This window comes from Oncorhynchus masou, chromosome 10 (assembly GCF_036934945.1).
Source record: "Oncorhynchus masou masou isolate Uvic2021 chromosome 10, UVic_Omas_1.1, whole genome shotgun sequence".
In the NCBI taxonomy this organism is placed as follows: Eukaryota; Metazoa; Chordata; class Actinopteri; order Salmoniformes; family Salmonidae; genus Oncorhynchus; species Oncorhynchus masou.
The window spans coordinates 3,523,705-3,540,860 of record NC_088221.1 but is presented as its reverse complement, the minus strand read 5'-3'; the positions used below and the strand labels follow the sequence as shown (position 1 = coordinate 3,540,860).

General features: G+C 42.5%; 1 protein-coding gene across 1 annotated transcript in view; it reads left to right on the top strand.

The window, feature by feature from the left end:
* Window positions 1-17,156, top strand: part of nalcn (sodium leak channel, non-selective) — a 271,182-nt gene that overhangs the window by 187,546 nt on the left and 66,480 nt on the right. Inside the window, exons 18-19 of the mRNA XM_064975662.1 lie at window positions 15,766-15,902; window positions 16,478-16,619. Coding sequence (XP_064831734.1) covers window positions 15,766-15,902; window positions 16,478-16,619 — 279 coding nt within the window. The remainder of the gene's footprint in view (window positions 1-15,765; window positions 15,903-16,477; window positions 16,620-17,156) is intronic.

Sequence of the window (17,156 nt, the reverse complement as noted above, 5' to 3'; positions counted from 1 at the left end):
AACGGGCTCCTGGTCAGACTCAGAAGGCGAGCACACCATCCACTGCTTCCGAGCATACTACTCGCCAATGTCCAGTTGCTAGACAACAAGGTGGACAAAATTAGGGCACGAGTTACCTTCCAGAGAGATATCAGATATTGTAACATTCTCTGTTTCACGAAACATGGCTAACTCGGGATATGTTGTCAGAGTCGGTACAGCCACTCGGTGTCTTCATGCATTGCGCCGACAGAGACAAACATCTCTCTGGTAAAAAGAAGGGCGGGGGTGTATGCCACATGATTAAAGACTCATGGTGTAATCATAACATCATCATAACAACATACAGGAACTCAAGTCCTTTTGTTCACCTGACCTAGAATTTCTTCCAATCAAATGCCGATCGCATTATCTTCCAAGACAATTATCTTCGATTATAGTCACAGCCGTGTATATCCCCCCAAGCAGATACCTCGTCGGCCCTGAAATAACTTCAGTGGACTCTATGTAAACTGGAAACCATACACCATACCCTGAGACTGCATTTACTATAACTGGGGATTTTATCAAAGCTAATTTGAGAACAAGGTTACCCAAATTCTACCAACACATTAAATTGTTACACCCGCTCGAGCAAAACTTTGGACCACTGCCACTCGAACTTCTGCGATGCATGCGAGGCCCTCCCCCGCCCTCCCTTCGGCAAATCTGACCATTGCTCCATCTTGTTGCTTCCATCCTATAGGCAGAGAGTAAAACAGGTCACGCCCGTGCTTAGGTCTATCCAAAACTGTTCTGACCAATCGGATTCCACACTTCAAGATTGCTTCAATCACTTGGGCTGGGATATGTTCCGGGTAGCCTCAGACAATAACATCTATGTATACACTGACTCGGTGAGTGAGTTTATTAGGAAGTGCATAGGAGATGTTATACCCACTGTGACTATTAAAACCTACCCTAACCACAAACCTTGGATTGATGGCAGTATTTGCGCAAAACTGAAGGCGCCTCATTTAATTAAGGCAAGGTGACTGAACACATGACCGAATACAAACAGTGTAGCTATTTCCTCCGCAATGCAATCAAACAAGCAAAGCATCAGTATAGAGACAATGTAGAGTCATCAAACATGAGACGTATGTGGCATGGTCTACAGACAATCACGGATTTAAAAAAAAAAAAACAGCCCCGACAAATTAAACAACTTATTTTTGCGCTTTGAGGACAATAGGAATACCTATGTAAGAATGCTGTTCGTTGACTACAGCTCAGCATTCAACACCATAATACCCTCCAAACTCATAATTAAGCATGAGACTCTGGGTCTCAAACCTGCCCTGTGCAACTGGGTCCTGGACCTTCTGACGGGCCGTCCCCAGATGGGGAAGGTAGGAAACATCTCCACCCCGCTGATCCTCAACACTGGGGCCCCACAAGGGTATGTTCTCAGCCCCCTCCTGTACTCCCTGTTCACCCATGACCTTGTGGCCAAGCACACCTCCAACTCAATCATCAAGTTTGCAAGACTTGATTACCAACAGCGACGAGACAGCCTACAGGGAGAAAGTGATGGCCCTCGGAGTGTGGTGTCAGGAAAATAACCTCTTACTCAACGTTAACAAAACAAAGGAGATGATTGTGGACTTCAGGAATCAGCAGAGAGGGTTTTCTGAGGTCTTGGAGGATTTTCCCATGATGTCAAGCAAAGAGGCACTGAGCTTGAAGGTAGTTGAAATACATCCACAGGTACACCTCCAATTTGCTCAAATTATGTCAATTAGCCTATCAGAAGCTTCTATTGCCATGACCTCATTTTCTGGAATTTTCCAAGCTGTTTAAATGCACAGTCAACTCAGTGAATGTAAACCTCTGACCCAATGGAATTGTGATACAGTGAAATATAGTTGAAATAATCTGTCTGTAAACAATTGTTGGAAAAATGACTTGTGTCATGCACAAAGTAGATGTCCTAACCGAAAAAATAGATGTCGTTGTGAATTTGTTAGTTTACTTGTTAGATATTACTGCGGACTAGAAGCACATGCATTTCACTTCACTCGCATTAACAGTCAGCTAACCATGTGTATGTGACCAATCAAATTTGATTTGATATATTCTGTTTTGACTTGAGTTGATCTCATGTCTTTATTATTTCAAATGACTTTACGGAGACGCTGCCTATACACATTCTGTCTTCCCTACGTTTACATTTGACGTTTTGGTCATCTAGCAGACGCCCATATCCAGAGCCCCTTGCAGTCAGCGCGTTCATCTAAGGTTCCTGCATCTAGTGTTCTCAATGCTGTAGTGTTAGCATCTCCACTCCACCCCTTACTACATGGAAAAGCCCTCAGGACTGGGAAGCTAATGGAAGGTAATGGGCATATCATTCCACCTGATGGCCTACTAGAGCACTGGTATCTATTGTCTTATAGGTCCAGTACTGTGTTATTCTGTGTTACTGGAAGAGCTAAAATACCCCAGCCATGAAAAGGTTTTCTACGGACACACGCCATACTTATAGTATACTTATAGGATGGTGTAGTGGTGTTTCACTTGGACCAAGTGTGCCCTGGGTGTTTTCAGGAAGGAGGGTTTTAGTTTGGGACTGAGAGGATGAAAGGTCAAAGTACTAGTCTGTTGATTTTCTAAAACAGCTACAAGGCATTCCACTCCAACCATCTGACCAAACTGCCATCTAGTGCAAGGCGTTTGGTTTCTGTGACGGTTATTATTATATTGTTTTTGAGAGCTTTAGGTGTGTGTGTGTGTGTTGCATGGTATACCAAAACTTCTGTACTTTTTCAATCCAAGAATATGAAAGATGGTTCGATACTATATATTTTTTTTGACTCTTGATACTTCTGTCAAATGTGTTGATTGGATGATTGTATAGTTGATTCATTAATGCATAAATGTCTGTTTCTGAAAAATGTTGACAAAAAAATCGTAGTGTTATAGAATTTAAAAGATACCCAATGATTAAACAGAGCAGTAACTGAGTTTATCTGTCTGGATCAAGTGCCATTCTGTGACTTTGGCTATTATGCCTTGTTTTTTTGCCCTTGTATCATTTTGGTATCGTTTTGGTATCGAATATCGTGCTGATGGTGTCGAGTATTGTGATACTGAACCTGATACTAAACCTTTGTATCGCGACAATTCTTTTTTGCTGGGTAGCCGTTCTGGAATGATGGATGGCTGCTCCCAGAAATACCCATACTGGTATCATGTTAACAAACACAGCTGTGAGAGAAGTCTAACAATCCAAAATGGAACCTGAAAAAGAGAGGAAAAAGATTGGGGAAGAAAAAGAGGGTGAAGTGGCAGGAAAAGAGGGAGGGGGGGGGACAAATAGAGAGAGGGATATAGAAAAAGTGTGATGGCTAGAAAAGGAGGGTGACGGGAAGAGAGAGGAGGAGGGAGGGTTATAAGAGAGGGAAAGAGAGACAGGGGTCTCTGGAAAAGGGTGTATTGAGCTAGCTGCATCCAATTCGTCAGGAATGTCTGGGTTTGCAGTCAGGGGCTGTCCGAAATGTCACCCTGTGAAGTCTGGTCTTTGGTAGTGCACTACATAGGGTGCCATTAGAGACACAACCCCTGGTATTCTTAGCATAGGAGTGGCAGAACATCTGATCTCGGGGAATAAGTGTGTTTTTGTCGTTTCGTGACGTTTTTTCTTTCCCTTTTTGTCTCAACATTAAACACACATCTGGAGATAGTCAGTGGCACAGGAGGAAAGTGGGAGCGGTAAGAGGAGAAATGGATGGGCAGGGAAGGGGAATATAGGAGAGAGATGTACAGAGGAGATAAGTAGAGAGAGGGATGGCAGGGAAGGGGACTATAGGAGAGAGATGTACAGAGGAGGTAAGTAGAGAGAGGGATGGGCGAGAGAGCAGCAATACAGTGACTAGTATGACAGGAAAAATAAAGATGATACAGGGAAAGAGACAAAGAGAAGGGGTGTGTGTGTGTGTGTGTGTGTGTGTGTGTGTGTGTGTTTCACTGTACTACAGCTGTGGCAGGCATATCTCCATCACCCCAGCAACAGGGGGAACTATTTGTCCTCTATCCACAGACCACTTGATCCAGACACACCCTTATATCCCTCTGCCTGTTGCTCTGTGTGTGTGTGTGTGTGTGTGTGTGTGTGTGTGTGTGTTTCACTGTACTACAGCTGTGGCAGGCATATCTCCATCACCCCAGCAACAGGGGGAACTATTTGTCCTCTATCCACAGACCACTTGATCCAGACACACCCTTATATCCCTCTGCCTGTTGCTCTGTGTGTGTGTGTGTGTGTGTGTGTGTGTGTGTGTTTCACTGTACTACAGCTGTGGCAGGCATATCTCCATCACCCCAGCAACAGGGGGAACTATTTGTCCTCTATCCACAGACCACTTGATCCAGACACACCCTTATATCCCTCTGCCTGTTGCTCTGTGTGTGTGCGTCCGTGCGTGTAGCTGGTTATTTTTTCGCCCCTCCAGTAAACCTTATTTCACCTCAGCAAACTGCTCAATACTGAAATTATGCATTTTGTATGAGGGGCTTTAGTTTGCCCAAATGTGTTATTGGATTATGGCTTCCCAGGGAACATTCTAATATTTATGAATTAAATGAGGAGCCTCTCCTCCCTTCCCAATGATTTGGACACTGAACAAATAGAGCAGATGAATGGAGAGAGAGAACAGAGAGGATAAATGTTCATTGCTTCAATGTGACCTTGCGTTTTATTTGGTAAACCCCACAGACGATAGAAGCAGGCACGCACGCACACACACTCAAAGCTATTCACAGATACACAGATAGGGGACGTCATCCTCTCCCACTCATTGAGTGTGTAATGAGCCAGGTTTGTAGAGTTGTACTGGCTGTAAACGACCAGACCACCTAGTGCTGCACCTGAGAACAACACTGCTCTCCTGCTTAGAGAGAGTCGGGAGAGTAGAGAGAGTAGAGGGAGTAGGGAGAGTGGAGGGAGTGGAGAGTAGAGAGAGTGGAGGGTGTGGAGAGAGTAGAGAGAGAGCACATGTGCATGTTTGTGTGTAAATGTATTTGATTGAGGAAAAATATTTCTGCCAATACCATGGAGCTTGTTGAATGGGTCCTGGTTTATACAGGTTATGTAACACAGAATAAAGAATATCAACTGAATCACAAAATGAGCAGGAACATCTCCATCATGTGTGGGCAGTATGTGTGTGTGGGCAGCATCAGAGACACTGGTGCATGGCCATTCATCAGGTAGACATTGTCTTCTGGGCAGAGAAGCTTCTGAGTAATATGTAGTCCCAAATTGCATCCTATTCCCTTATAGTGCACTACTTTTGACCAGAGCCCATGTGGTAGTATGGCTCTATATGTGGAATAAGGTGATATTTGGGACTCACTCAGATTCACAACCCAGAGAAAGGGGTGGTTCATTGTAGATGGGTTAGCTGACAATGTTACGAAAATGATGTGCGTGCTTCCATGGGGCATAAGTCAGCGTATAGTGATTCTGGATGGCCAGATAGCTAGCAGGAATGACAAACTGCCATGTGGGGAAGTAGCTCGTTTCATATTGTTCTTGACACCATGTCTTGTTTTGAGGTGTTTTGTCTGATTTCGCGGCGATTCAGACGGTTAGCAGGCCTGTGCTAACAAGCTAACAGTTATTAGGCCGGGGCTGAACAAGGTAGCAGTTAGCGGACCGGGGCTAAACAAGCTAGCAGTTAGCAGGCCGAATTAGCCAGCAAGAAGATAGCAAGGGCTAGAAAGTTAGCCTTTGGGGGACGTCGCGATGGGGTGAGTCTGTTTATGCCTCTTCATGCGGTGACATCGATAGACCGGTCGTGGGTCCGGATATTGTAGCCCAGGAGTATGCTTCGGTGGTAGCACAGGAGCTCTGGCCGGGCTAGCTTCAAGCTAAATGGATGGAAATGCTAGCCAGGAGTAATCATCCGGGGTTGCAGTTAGCTAGTTAGCTAGTTGTGAAGATCCAGCTGAAAATGTTCCGTTTGCGGTGGGAATCCGGGGATATTTTTTTTTTAAATAAATAAATAATAATAATAGGTCCGTTATGCTCTGGTTAGAGTCGCGTTGTTCGAACTGGCGAAAGCTTTCCGCGCTAAATGTTAGCAGATGACCAGTTAGCTGAATACCGCTAGCAATGGTTTGCTGACTGATAGCTGGTAGTTAGCTTCGGTTGAGGGGTTCCGGATCCGAAGTAAATATAAATACTTTAGAAAAAAAGCTGATCCGCGCTACATTGGGTGAGGCGGGTTGCAGGAGAGTATTTAGAAGTTGTGGTTTAGCAAAATGTTTTAAAAGATATGCGAAGAAAAATAAGTTTAAAAAAAACAAAACGATATATACAAGGGACACGACACGACAAGACGTCTGACTGCTACGCCATCTTGGATCATAAGGCAGGTTTGAAAAAGCTAGCCTTTGCTTTCCTAACTTCCTGAATATATTGGTTCCTAACTTCCCTGAAAAGTTGCATATCGAAGGTGCTATTTAATGCTAATGCGGTACGCCACAGGATGTTTTTGTGCTGGTCAAGGGCAGTCAGGTCTGGAGTAAACCAAGGGCTATATCTGTTTCTGGTTCAATTTTTTTGGAATGGTTAATGGTCATGCTTATTTAAGATGTTGAGGAAAGCACTTTTAAAGAATAACCAGGCATCCTTTACTGATGGAATGAGGTCAATATCCTTACAGGATACCCGGGCCAGATCGATTAGAAAGGCCTGCTCACTGAGGTGTTTTAGGGAGCGTTTGACAGTGATGAGGTGTGGTCGTTTGACCGCAGACCCATAACGGATGCAGGCAATGAGGCAGTGATTGCTGAGATCCTGTTTGAAGACAGCAGAGGTGTATTTGGAGTGCAGGTTGGTGAGGATGATATCTGTGAGGGTGCCCGTGTTTACGGATTTGGGGAGATCAGGAGTGATAATGTGAGTAACAAGTCACATAGTAAGATGCATGAACTCACTCTGTATACAATTATAGTGTTGAACATGATTTTTGAATGACTACCTCATCTCTGTTCCCTACACATAAAATTATGTGTAAGGTCCATAAGTTGACCAGTGAATTTCAAACAAAATAATTGCACCTATTGGTAGATGGGTAAAAATAAAATAGCAGACATGATATATCCCTTTGAGCATGGTGAAGTATGGTGAATTTACACTTCGGATTGTGTATATATACACTCAGTCACTACAAAGATAGAGAAGTTATTCCTCACTCAGTTGCCCGAGAGGGAGGAAACCACTCAGGGATTTCACCATGAGGCCAATGGTGGCTGTAAAACAGTTAGAGTTTAATGGCTGTGATATAAGAAAACTGAAGATTAATCAACAACATTGTAGTTACTCCACAATATTAACCTAATTGACAGAGTGAAAAGAAGGAAGCCTATGCAGAATAAAAATATTCAAAAACATTAATTCTGTTTGCAAAAAGGCAAAGTGTTATGTTTGGGGCAAATCCATTGCAATGCGTTACGAAGTAGCCCTCTCCATAATTTCTTGCATAGCATGTTATGGGTATGCTTGTAATCGTTAAATTAAGCCCTGGGGAGTTTTTCATGAGCAAAAATACATGGAATGGCACAGGCAAAGTCCTAGAGGAAAACCTGGTTCTGTGTGCTTAAGTCCACCAGATACTGTGAGATGAATGAACCTTTGAGAAGGACAAAAACCTAAAACACAAGGCCAAATCTCACTGGTGTTGCTTACCAAGGAGAAATGATTGTTCTTGAGTGGACGAGTTACAGTTTTGACTTAAATCATCTTCGAAATCTATGGCAAGACCTGAAAATGGTGGTTTAGCAATGATCACAACCAATTTGACATAGTTTGAACACTTATTTAAATAATAATTGGCAAATGTAACACAATCCAGGTGTGGAAATCTCTTAGAGACTGATCCAGAAAGACTCACAGCTATAGTCGCTGCCAAAGATGTACAACATATTCACTCAGGGGTGTGAAATCTCATTGACATAAGTTATTTCTGTATTTCATTTTCAGTAAATGTGCAAACATTTCTATGAACATGTTTTCACTTTGTCATAATGGGGTATTGTGTAGATAGGTGAGATTTTTTACAAATATTTTTTCCATTTTGAATTCAAGTTAAGGGGTATAAATACTTTCAGGGCACTGTAATTTGTTTGATTTAAAAAAATGCACACACACATACAGATGAAATACTGCTCTTTTCCTATGGAACTATCTTTCAGACAAAGACCAAGTGAGTTCCTAAGTCATGAATCACACTGATTCAGAGAGGATCTGCTCCCAGCTTGGTTGAGATAGGCTCGTCATCTGGTCAAGATATAAAGCACACAGACAGCGCTGTGTACCCTTGTTGGTTTTAAACTTCACTGTCTCTTAAGCGTAATACTTTACAGAATCAGCTGGGAAATATCCAATGAGAGGTATGCTTTGAACAGTGGATATCTGAGATTGGTTTAACACTAACATTTGTCATTAGATTTTACTCACTAGGTTTTTTTCTCTCTCTCTCTCTCTGTTTTGGCGCTACTTCTTTTTGAGCTTAGTTTCACCCCTGAATTGCCAGTGTTCTGTGTGTGCATGCGTGCATGCGATACCTCCAGAAATCTCTAATGCACAGCTCAGCCAAGCCTGAAATTGGCTGGAATTGGAAAGAAGGCCTAGATAGATCACCTTTCTCTTGTTTCCGGGGAGGGACATCCATTTTTGTCAAAATCTGGAAAAAAATCCTATATCTGGACTAAGACGTATGGTCTTTTCAAAAATAGAAAGGATGCAAAACAATAGCAAGTCCTGTTGTAGAATACCTCTGTTCGAATTCCAAAAATTGTAGACCTCCACAAGTCTGGTTCATCCTTGGGAGCAATTTCCAAATGCCTGATGGTACCACGTTCATCTGTACAAACAATAGTACGCAAGTATAAACACCATGGGACCACACAGCCGTCATACCGCTCAGGAAGGATGAGCGGTATGAGATGAACGTACTTTGGTGCGAAAAGTGCAAATCAATCCCAGAACAACAGCAAAGGACCTTGTGAAGATGCCAGATGAAAACAGGTACAAAAGTATCTATATCCACAATAAACGAGTCCTATATCGACATAACATGAAAGGCCGCTCAGCAAGGAAGAAGCCACTGCTCCAAAACCGCCATAAAAAAGCCAGACTACGGTTTGCAGCTGCACATGGGGACAAAGATCATACTTTTTTGAGAAATGTCCTCTGGACTGATGAAACAAAATAGAACGGTTTGGTCATAATGACCATCGTTATGTTTAGTGGAAAAACGGGGAGGCTTGCAAGCCGAAGAACACCATCCCAACCGTGACGCACGGGGGTGCTTTGCCTCAGGAGGGACTGGTGCACTTCACAAAATAGATGGCGTCATGAGGAAGGAAAATTATGTGGTTATATTGAAGCAACATCAGTCAGGAAGTTAAAGCTTGGGTGCAAATGGGTCTTCCAAATGGACAATGACCAAAGATGTGGCAAAATGGCTTAAGGACAACAAAGTCAAGGTATTGGAGTGGCTATCACAAAGCCCTTACCTCAATCCTATAGAACATTTGTGGGCAGAACTGAAAAAGCGTATGTGAGCAAGGAAGCATACAAACCTAACTCTGTCAGTAGAAATGGGCCAGAATTCACCCAACTTATTGTGGGAAGGGTCATTGTGCTTTGGGTCATTGTCCTGTTGAAAGAGGAAATTGTCTCCAATTAAGCACCGTCCACAGGGTATGGCATGGCGTTGCAAAATGGACTGATAGCCTTCCTTCTTCAAGATCCCTTTTACCATGTACAAATCTACCACTTTACCACCACCAAAGCACCCCCAGACCATCACATTGCCTCCACCATGATTGACAGATGGCATCAAGCACTCCTCCAGCATATTTTCATTTTTTTCAGTTTCTCACAAATGTTTTTCTTGGTGATCCGAACACCTCAAACTTCTCTGTCCATAGCACTTTTTTCCATTCCTCCTCTGTCCAGTATCTGTGTTATTTTTCCCATCTTAATCTTTTATTTTTATTGGCCAGTCTGAGATCCTAAAATTGCCTTGTCCCTCGTGGGGACAAGGCAATTTTAGGATTAGGGGTTATGTTTATGGTTAGGGTTACAATTAGGGTCAGGATTAGGTCAAAGGTTAGGTTTAGGGGTAAGGGTTAGGGTTAGGGAAAAATCATTTGGAATATAAGGTACACTACCATTCAACAGTTTGTGGTCACTTAGAAATGTCCTTGTTTTTGAAAGTAAAGCAAATTGCATCAGCATTTGTGTGTTCGATTACAGGCTCAAAATGGCCAGAAAGAAAGACCTTTCTTCTGGAACTCGTCAGTCTATACAAGCCCCCACACGTTCCCCCCTTATTTTCCCATGTCAGATTACTCCATAGGTTGAGATCTTGTAATGCCAGCAATCGATATACAGTGGATTGTGCCGGTGTGTGTGCTCTCCACCTGAGCCAGGGAAAGTAGTCAGTTTTTGTATGTTATCGATTGCAGGTATTGATCAAGCAGAAGGTCCATTACATTAGCAGGTAGGGATTTACTGTTTGCTAAAACCTCTATGTACATTTGAACCTCTGTTTACCTATACGTGGGATTCAAACCTCTGACAGCACTAAAATACATTACATTATTGATACCCAAGCCAGCGATACAATCTATGTTTTCTGGATTTGGATCAAGATGGTATGACACTGTACATTACTTTCCCCGTTTTGCCATCTTACTTACAGGCCACTCCTAGACTAGTGATTGTCAGGTCTGTGGGCTGAAACTAATTTAATCCGTTTCCAAGAGCTAGTTGTAATGCAAGTGGTCCTCCAAGAAGAAAAGACCCTATATTGTCGGTCCATTTCACTGTATACAGAAAACACTGTAATCAAGATGGATAACTCATAAAACTCTCTCTATGATATCATAACTCTAATTGTGTTGTCCCGGGGTGAAATGAAGTGCCTGCATGTTGGATCTCTCTCTCTCTATAAAAGTTAGGCAGAGTTTAGGGGTGGGCAGAAATGAGAGTGAGACAGAGAGACAGACTGGCTATACTTTTTAACATCATCCTTGGCTCTGGCGCCAATATTTTGAACCAAGGACTGATGATCCCCCCCAATCCACAGAAATGTTGACAAATTTTACCCCAATAACTAACGTGAGATATGTGTCAACCTTGGGAAAATCCTCTTCATTGTCATTAACAGCAGACTCATACATTTCCTCAGTGAAAACAAATGGACTTTTTACCAAATTACCATACAACAGACCATGTATTCACCCTGCACACCCTAATTGACAAACAAACCAAAACAAAGGCAAAATATCTCAACTCAATTTGGCATGAGGGTCTGCTATACAGATTGATGGAAATTGGTGTTGGGGGGAAAACATACAACAGTATAATATCCATGTACACAAAATTGGCAAAAAATGCACACATATCTTTCCGCAGGACCGTGAGGTGATACAGGGATGCAGCTTAAGCCCCACCTTCTTCAACATATATATCAACAAATTGGCCGGGGCACCGGAACAGTCTGCAGCACCCGGCCTCACCCTACTAGAATCTGAAGTGAAATGTTGACTGTTTGCTGATGATCTGGTGCTTCTGTCCCCAACCACGGAGAGCCTACAGCAACACCTAGATCTTCAGCACAGATTCTCTCAGACCTGGGCCCTGACAGTAAATGTCAGTAAGACAAAAATGATGGTGTCCTAATAAAGTTCCAGTTGCCAGGACACAAATTCCATCTAGACACCGTTGCTCTTGAGCACACAAAAAACTATACATACCTCGACCTAAACATCAGAGCCACAGGTAATATGTATGACCATATTAGAGACACATATTTCCCCCACATACTTGAAAATAAACCCCATTTTAATAAACCCTCATATCTATTGAGGAAGTACCACAGTGTGCCATCACAGCAGCAATATTTGTGACCTGTTGCCACAAGAAAAGGGCAACCAGTGAAGAACAAACACCATCGTAAATACAACCCATATTTATGTTTATTTATTTTCCCTTTTGTACTTTAACTATTTGCACATAATATTACATGTGCAATATCTTTTATTCTTTTGGAAATTTTGTGAGTGTAATGTTTACTGTTCATTTTGGTTTATTTTACTTTTGTTTATTAACTATTTCCCTTGCTTTGGCAATGTTAACATGTGTTTTCCATGCCAATAAGGCCCTTACATTGAATAGAGAGTGAGGGATGGGGATATAAAGAGGAAGAAAGTTAGAGAAATTGTTCCTGTATCAGTAATGGGAAGCTAGAGCAGAGAGGGGTGTTGAGCCATAAATGTTCTGTACGTCCCACTGAGCTTGGCTCATTGATTAAGTCTGCGGGACCAGGGAGCTCCAAACTAACCCCATTTTTAACAATACACAGTGTGTATGTGCGTGTGCACGTTCGCTTGTATATGTGTGTGCATGCTTGTGTGTGTATCTGTGTGTATGCACAAAAATGTACTGTACTGTTGCAGTATACTGCAGCATCTCTGTAAGTTTCTCTTAGTAAACTCAACCACTTTTAGAAGTTTGCTGAACAACCCTTGAGTGCCGTGAGGTTGAATTTCACTATATACAGTGGGGAGAACAAGTATTTGATACACTGCCGATTTTGCAGGTTTTCCTACTTACAAAGCATGTAGAGGTCTGTCATTTTTATCATAGGTACACTTCAACTGTGAGAGACGGAATCTAAAACAAAAATCTAGAAAATCACATTGTATGATTTTTAATTAATTCATTTGCATTTTATTCATTACCAACTCCATATTAATGCCAATGAATTTGAAATAAGATGTTACGATCAGCAGGTGTGCATAAACTTTTGGCCATGCAGTGTATGTTCTCATGTCACAGAATTTAGCAATCTTGGAACATTGATTTGTGACATATGGCAGAATTTACACAAGTAATAGGTCAATCAATCAGCCAATGAATTGTCTCAACTGTGTGTGTGATTGTCTGTGTAGTTGGTGCCATTGGTTCTGGCCTTTTGCCAATAACATATTCCATTTTCACTCCTCACTAGAGCAAACTCTACAAAAGGTGCACTACAGTACAGTACAGGCTGTATGTAGCAAAGTGAGAAGGTATGGAGCCACCCCTGTTTTCTTGACAAGGTATTGATGAGAGGGATCAATGGTATTCCCTTTTAGCTCAAACACTGCTAGCCACAGAGATCCTAATTCATTTTAATATGTAATTCTATGCTCCCAGCCCCATAAGCTTCCATCCGACTAAGATAACCTATCTTAGGTCCATGCAAAACCAGGTAGTTCCACCAAACACCAATTCTGCAATAACCGCATGGCTAAAGCAAAACAGACATTTTACCAAGTTACCAAGTACCAAGTTAAAATCGGGCAGAAGGAGTAGATAGACAGATTTCCATTACATTTTCCTCTATTTTTATACCTCGGGCTCTTTCTGTTTGGTAGACCGACAAACAGATACACACGCACACACACACGCACAAATGAGACAGTGGTGGATGCTGTTTTTATGCCCAGAATGATATGCGCTCATTCACCGTCCAACCAAACTTGCTTGACCTCCAGTCTCCCAGACAGAAGAATTCCGCTCATGGATTTTTTTTATCAGTCATCTTCTCTCTTATGGAATTAAATGAATTTCTATTGATATAATTTCCCCCATTCATTTGTAATATTTATTTATTTGGCTGCTCTGTCCTTCCTTGTGCAGGCTTGTGTGTTCATACATATTTTGTTCAGTTTGGCTTCTTGCATAAGCCTTTCCAATGTAATCTGTTTTTCTTTTTCCTTTTCATTGCTTCCTCCATTCTTCTTTTTTCAAACGTAAGTAGGTTTTCACAGATTGGTCTGTAGGAGTGTGTGTGTGCGTGCGTGCGTGTGTGTGTGCGTGCGTGCGTGCGTGTGTGTGTGCGTACTCTCAGCCCCAAACCAAAACCCACTTCATCAAAGTTGAACACCACCAAGCTGTAGAAGTATTGTGTGTGTGACTGCAAGAGTGTGGCTGCCATCTACAGGCAGAACTGTACAACTGCTCCCTGACACCACATATATTCCACTCTTGGTAGAAGCTGCCCCAAACCACAGATCTATGATCAGTTTACTCTCCCCCAATCAGGACCTTATACAACATTGCCCTTAGATCAGTGTCTGAGGGAACTTCATCTGTCTCCAGAAGTCCCAACCATCCATTTGATACATCCATTCTCTACCTAAATGTAATCTTTCCTTTTTCAACCAATGATCTTGACCATAATATGCTAATACAAGTTAATGAAAGTAATGTGAAAGTATGTACATTCTCACTGTATTGTATTAATGGCACTTACTAGTTGCCAAACATGATGTGAGTTCATACATTTTTGTAGAAGTTTAAAATACAGATTTAGTGTAAAATGCAATATAAAGATAGGAAATGCATTTGATATTGTTTTATATAATCTAAAATCAGTCACCTGAAAATGCTTGAATGGGACATGGGGATGGAAGATATATGGTGCATTGTCACCTAAGACCAGATCTGGGACTTGTCGTTATAGGAGACAAGTCAGGGACCAGCTGTTAGGAAAAGCCTACTGGAACACTGGTCTGTCTGTGAGAACCAAAGGTTTTAGTAACATTTACACAGTAGGCTGGTTTTCAAACACAGATTAAGTCCTGGATTAAAAACACTCTCTAGGGCCAGACATGTATGTTCCCATCCCTCACCTTTGTCTTACCCATGGATCATTGTATTTCTCAACTGTTGTGGAAACTACCATACCATTTCTCTAAACCAACAATAGCTATAAGAACATGGAAATCCTCTCCGAGTGAAGTATATTTCTCTGTCTCTCTATGACAAATTAAAGTGTACTGTATAACTCTCTCCTTTTACTGCACAGTCACTATCCCTCTCTCCTGAGCTACATGAGATGTCCGTCTCTCTCTCTCTGTAGCTGTGAGTCTACTCTTTTTCTCCGCAGCTACATCCACTCTTTCCTTCTCTCACTCCATCCTTCTCTCCAAGTGAAGTGTGTTCCTCTCTCTGTATGGCAAAGTGAAGTGTGTTCCTCTCTCTGTATGGCAAAGTGAAGTGTGTTCCTCTCTGTATGGCAAAGTGAAGTGTGTTCCTATCTCTGTATGGCAAAGTGAAGTGTGTTCCTATCTCTGTATGGCAAAGTGAAGTGTGTTCCTCTCTCTGTATGGCAAAGTGAAGTGTGTTCCTCTCTCTGTATGGCAAAGTGAAGTGTGTTCCTCTCTGTATGGCAAAGTGAAGTGTGTTCCTATCTCTGTATGGCAAAGTGAAGTGTGTTCCTCTCTCTGTATGGCAAAGTGAAGTGTGTTCCTCTCTCTGTATGGCAAAGTGAAGTGTGTTCCTCTCTCTGTATGGCAAAGTGAAGTGTGTTCCTCTCTCTGTATGGCAAAGTGAAGTGTGTTCCTCTCTCTGTATGGCAAAGTGAAGTGTGTTCCTCTCTCTGTATGGCAAAGTGAAGTGTGTTCCTCTCTCTGTATGGCAAAGTGAAGTGTGTTCCTCTCTCTGTATGGCAAAGTGAAGTGTCCCGCATCCCTTTCTCCCTTTACCGCAAAGTCACTCTCTCTCTCTCCACTATCCCTCTCTTCTGAGCTGAATGAGATGTCAATCTCTCTCTGTAGCTGAGTCTACTCTCTCCCTCTTTACAGACCACTGTCCTTCTCTCTATCCCTGTGCCAAGTCTACTTATTTCCCCTCTCTGTCCCAAAATCTTATTTCCATTCTCTCTCTTTCTGTAGCTGAAGCAAAGTGAGGCGAACGCAGATACCAAAGAGAAGCTGCCCCTACGTCTAAGGATCTTTGAGAAGTTTCCTAATCGGCCCCAGATGGTCAAGATCTCCAAGCTGCCTTCTGATTTCACTGTGCCCAGAATCAGGTACCCTAACTGGGATCCATCAGGGGACACAACAAAGGACAGAACTTCTCTGACCTGTGTTCAGGTCAACAAATTCTTTATAGTTTAACAATAGTTTCAGGTTTTATTAGTTGTATGTACGGGATACACACCGTCCAATGAAATGCTTACTTGCACGTTCCTTGTCGATAATGCAATCCTTCTCGTTTGCCATGTCACTCACCCTCAGAAAAGGGCAAGTTGGTTTAAGATAGCCCCCAACACTTCCAATTTTGTCTCTGCAGTTTCTCTGAAATACTGTATTACCACAAAACCTCTTGGTAGGTTTTCTATCCACAATAATAGCAGCTATCAGCCACCCTGTATAGGACTAAAATTAGGGCATTTCCTCATAGTAGAAGCCTTGTTTCTACAGGTTGGAATACTGAACTGTAACCCTTTTAGGATGATGCTATAGGATGATACAGTAATACATTTCATGTTTAAGAAGCTGATTAGTGCACAGCCCTATGCTCTCACAGACCTCCCTCTCTCTCCAGCCCATCACTTTGTCACAATAATCAGTCAGTCGGAATGTGTTTCTGTGTGTGTGACAGGGAGAGTTTCATGAAGCAGTTCATCGATCGGCAGCAGCAGGACACCAGCTGCCTGTTCCGCCGCCTTCCTTCCGCATCCTCCTCTTCCTGTGACCATTCCAAGCGATCCGCCATAGAAGACAACAAATACATCGACCAGAAGGTATACACACGCGCACAAACACACACTCCAACAATCCACAACTAAAACATCAACCAGAAGCCAGAAGGTACGCACACTGTCTCTAACTCTCTCACACACACACATATGCACGCAGGCATACACACTCCACCACGCTTCACAACAAGTACATTGACCTTAAGCCAGAAGGTACGCACACTGTCTCTCTCTCTCTCACACACACACACATATGCACGCAGGCATACACACTCCACCACGCTTCACAACAAGTACATTGACCTTAAGCCAGACGGTACGCACACTGTCTCTCTCTCTCTCACACACACACACATATGCACGCAGGCTTACACACTCCACCACGCTTCACAACAAGTACATTGACCTTAAGCCAGAAGGTACACACAATCTTTCTGCCTCTCATACACACACAAACAAAAACAGATGTTTACTGTAGTGATAACACAACATTTTATCTGACGGTTGGAGGGCGATCAATACAATATGGGGATGTTTGCTTGCTGCTAGATGAAATGTGTTTGTATTTGATAACACTTTTCA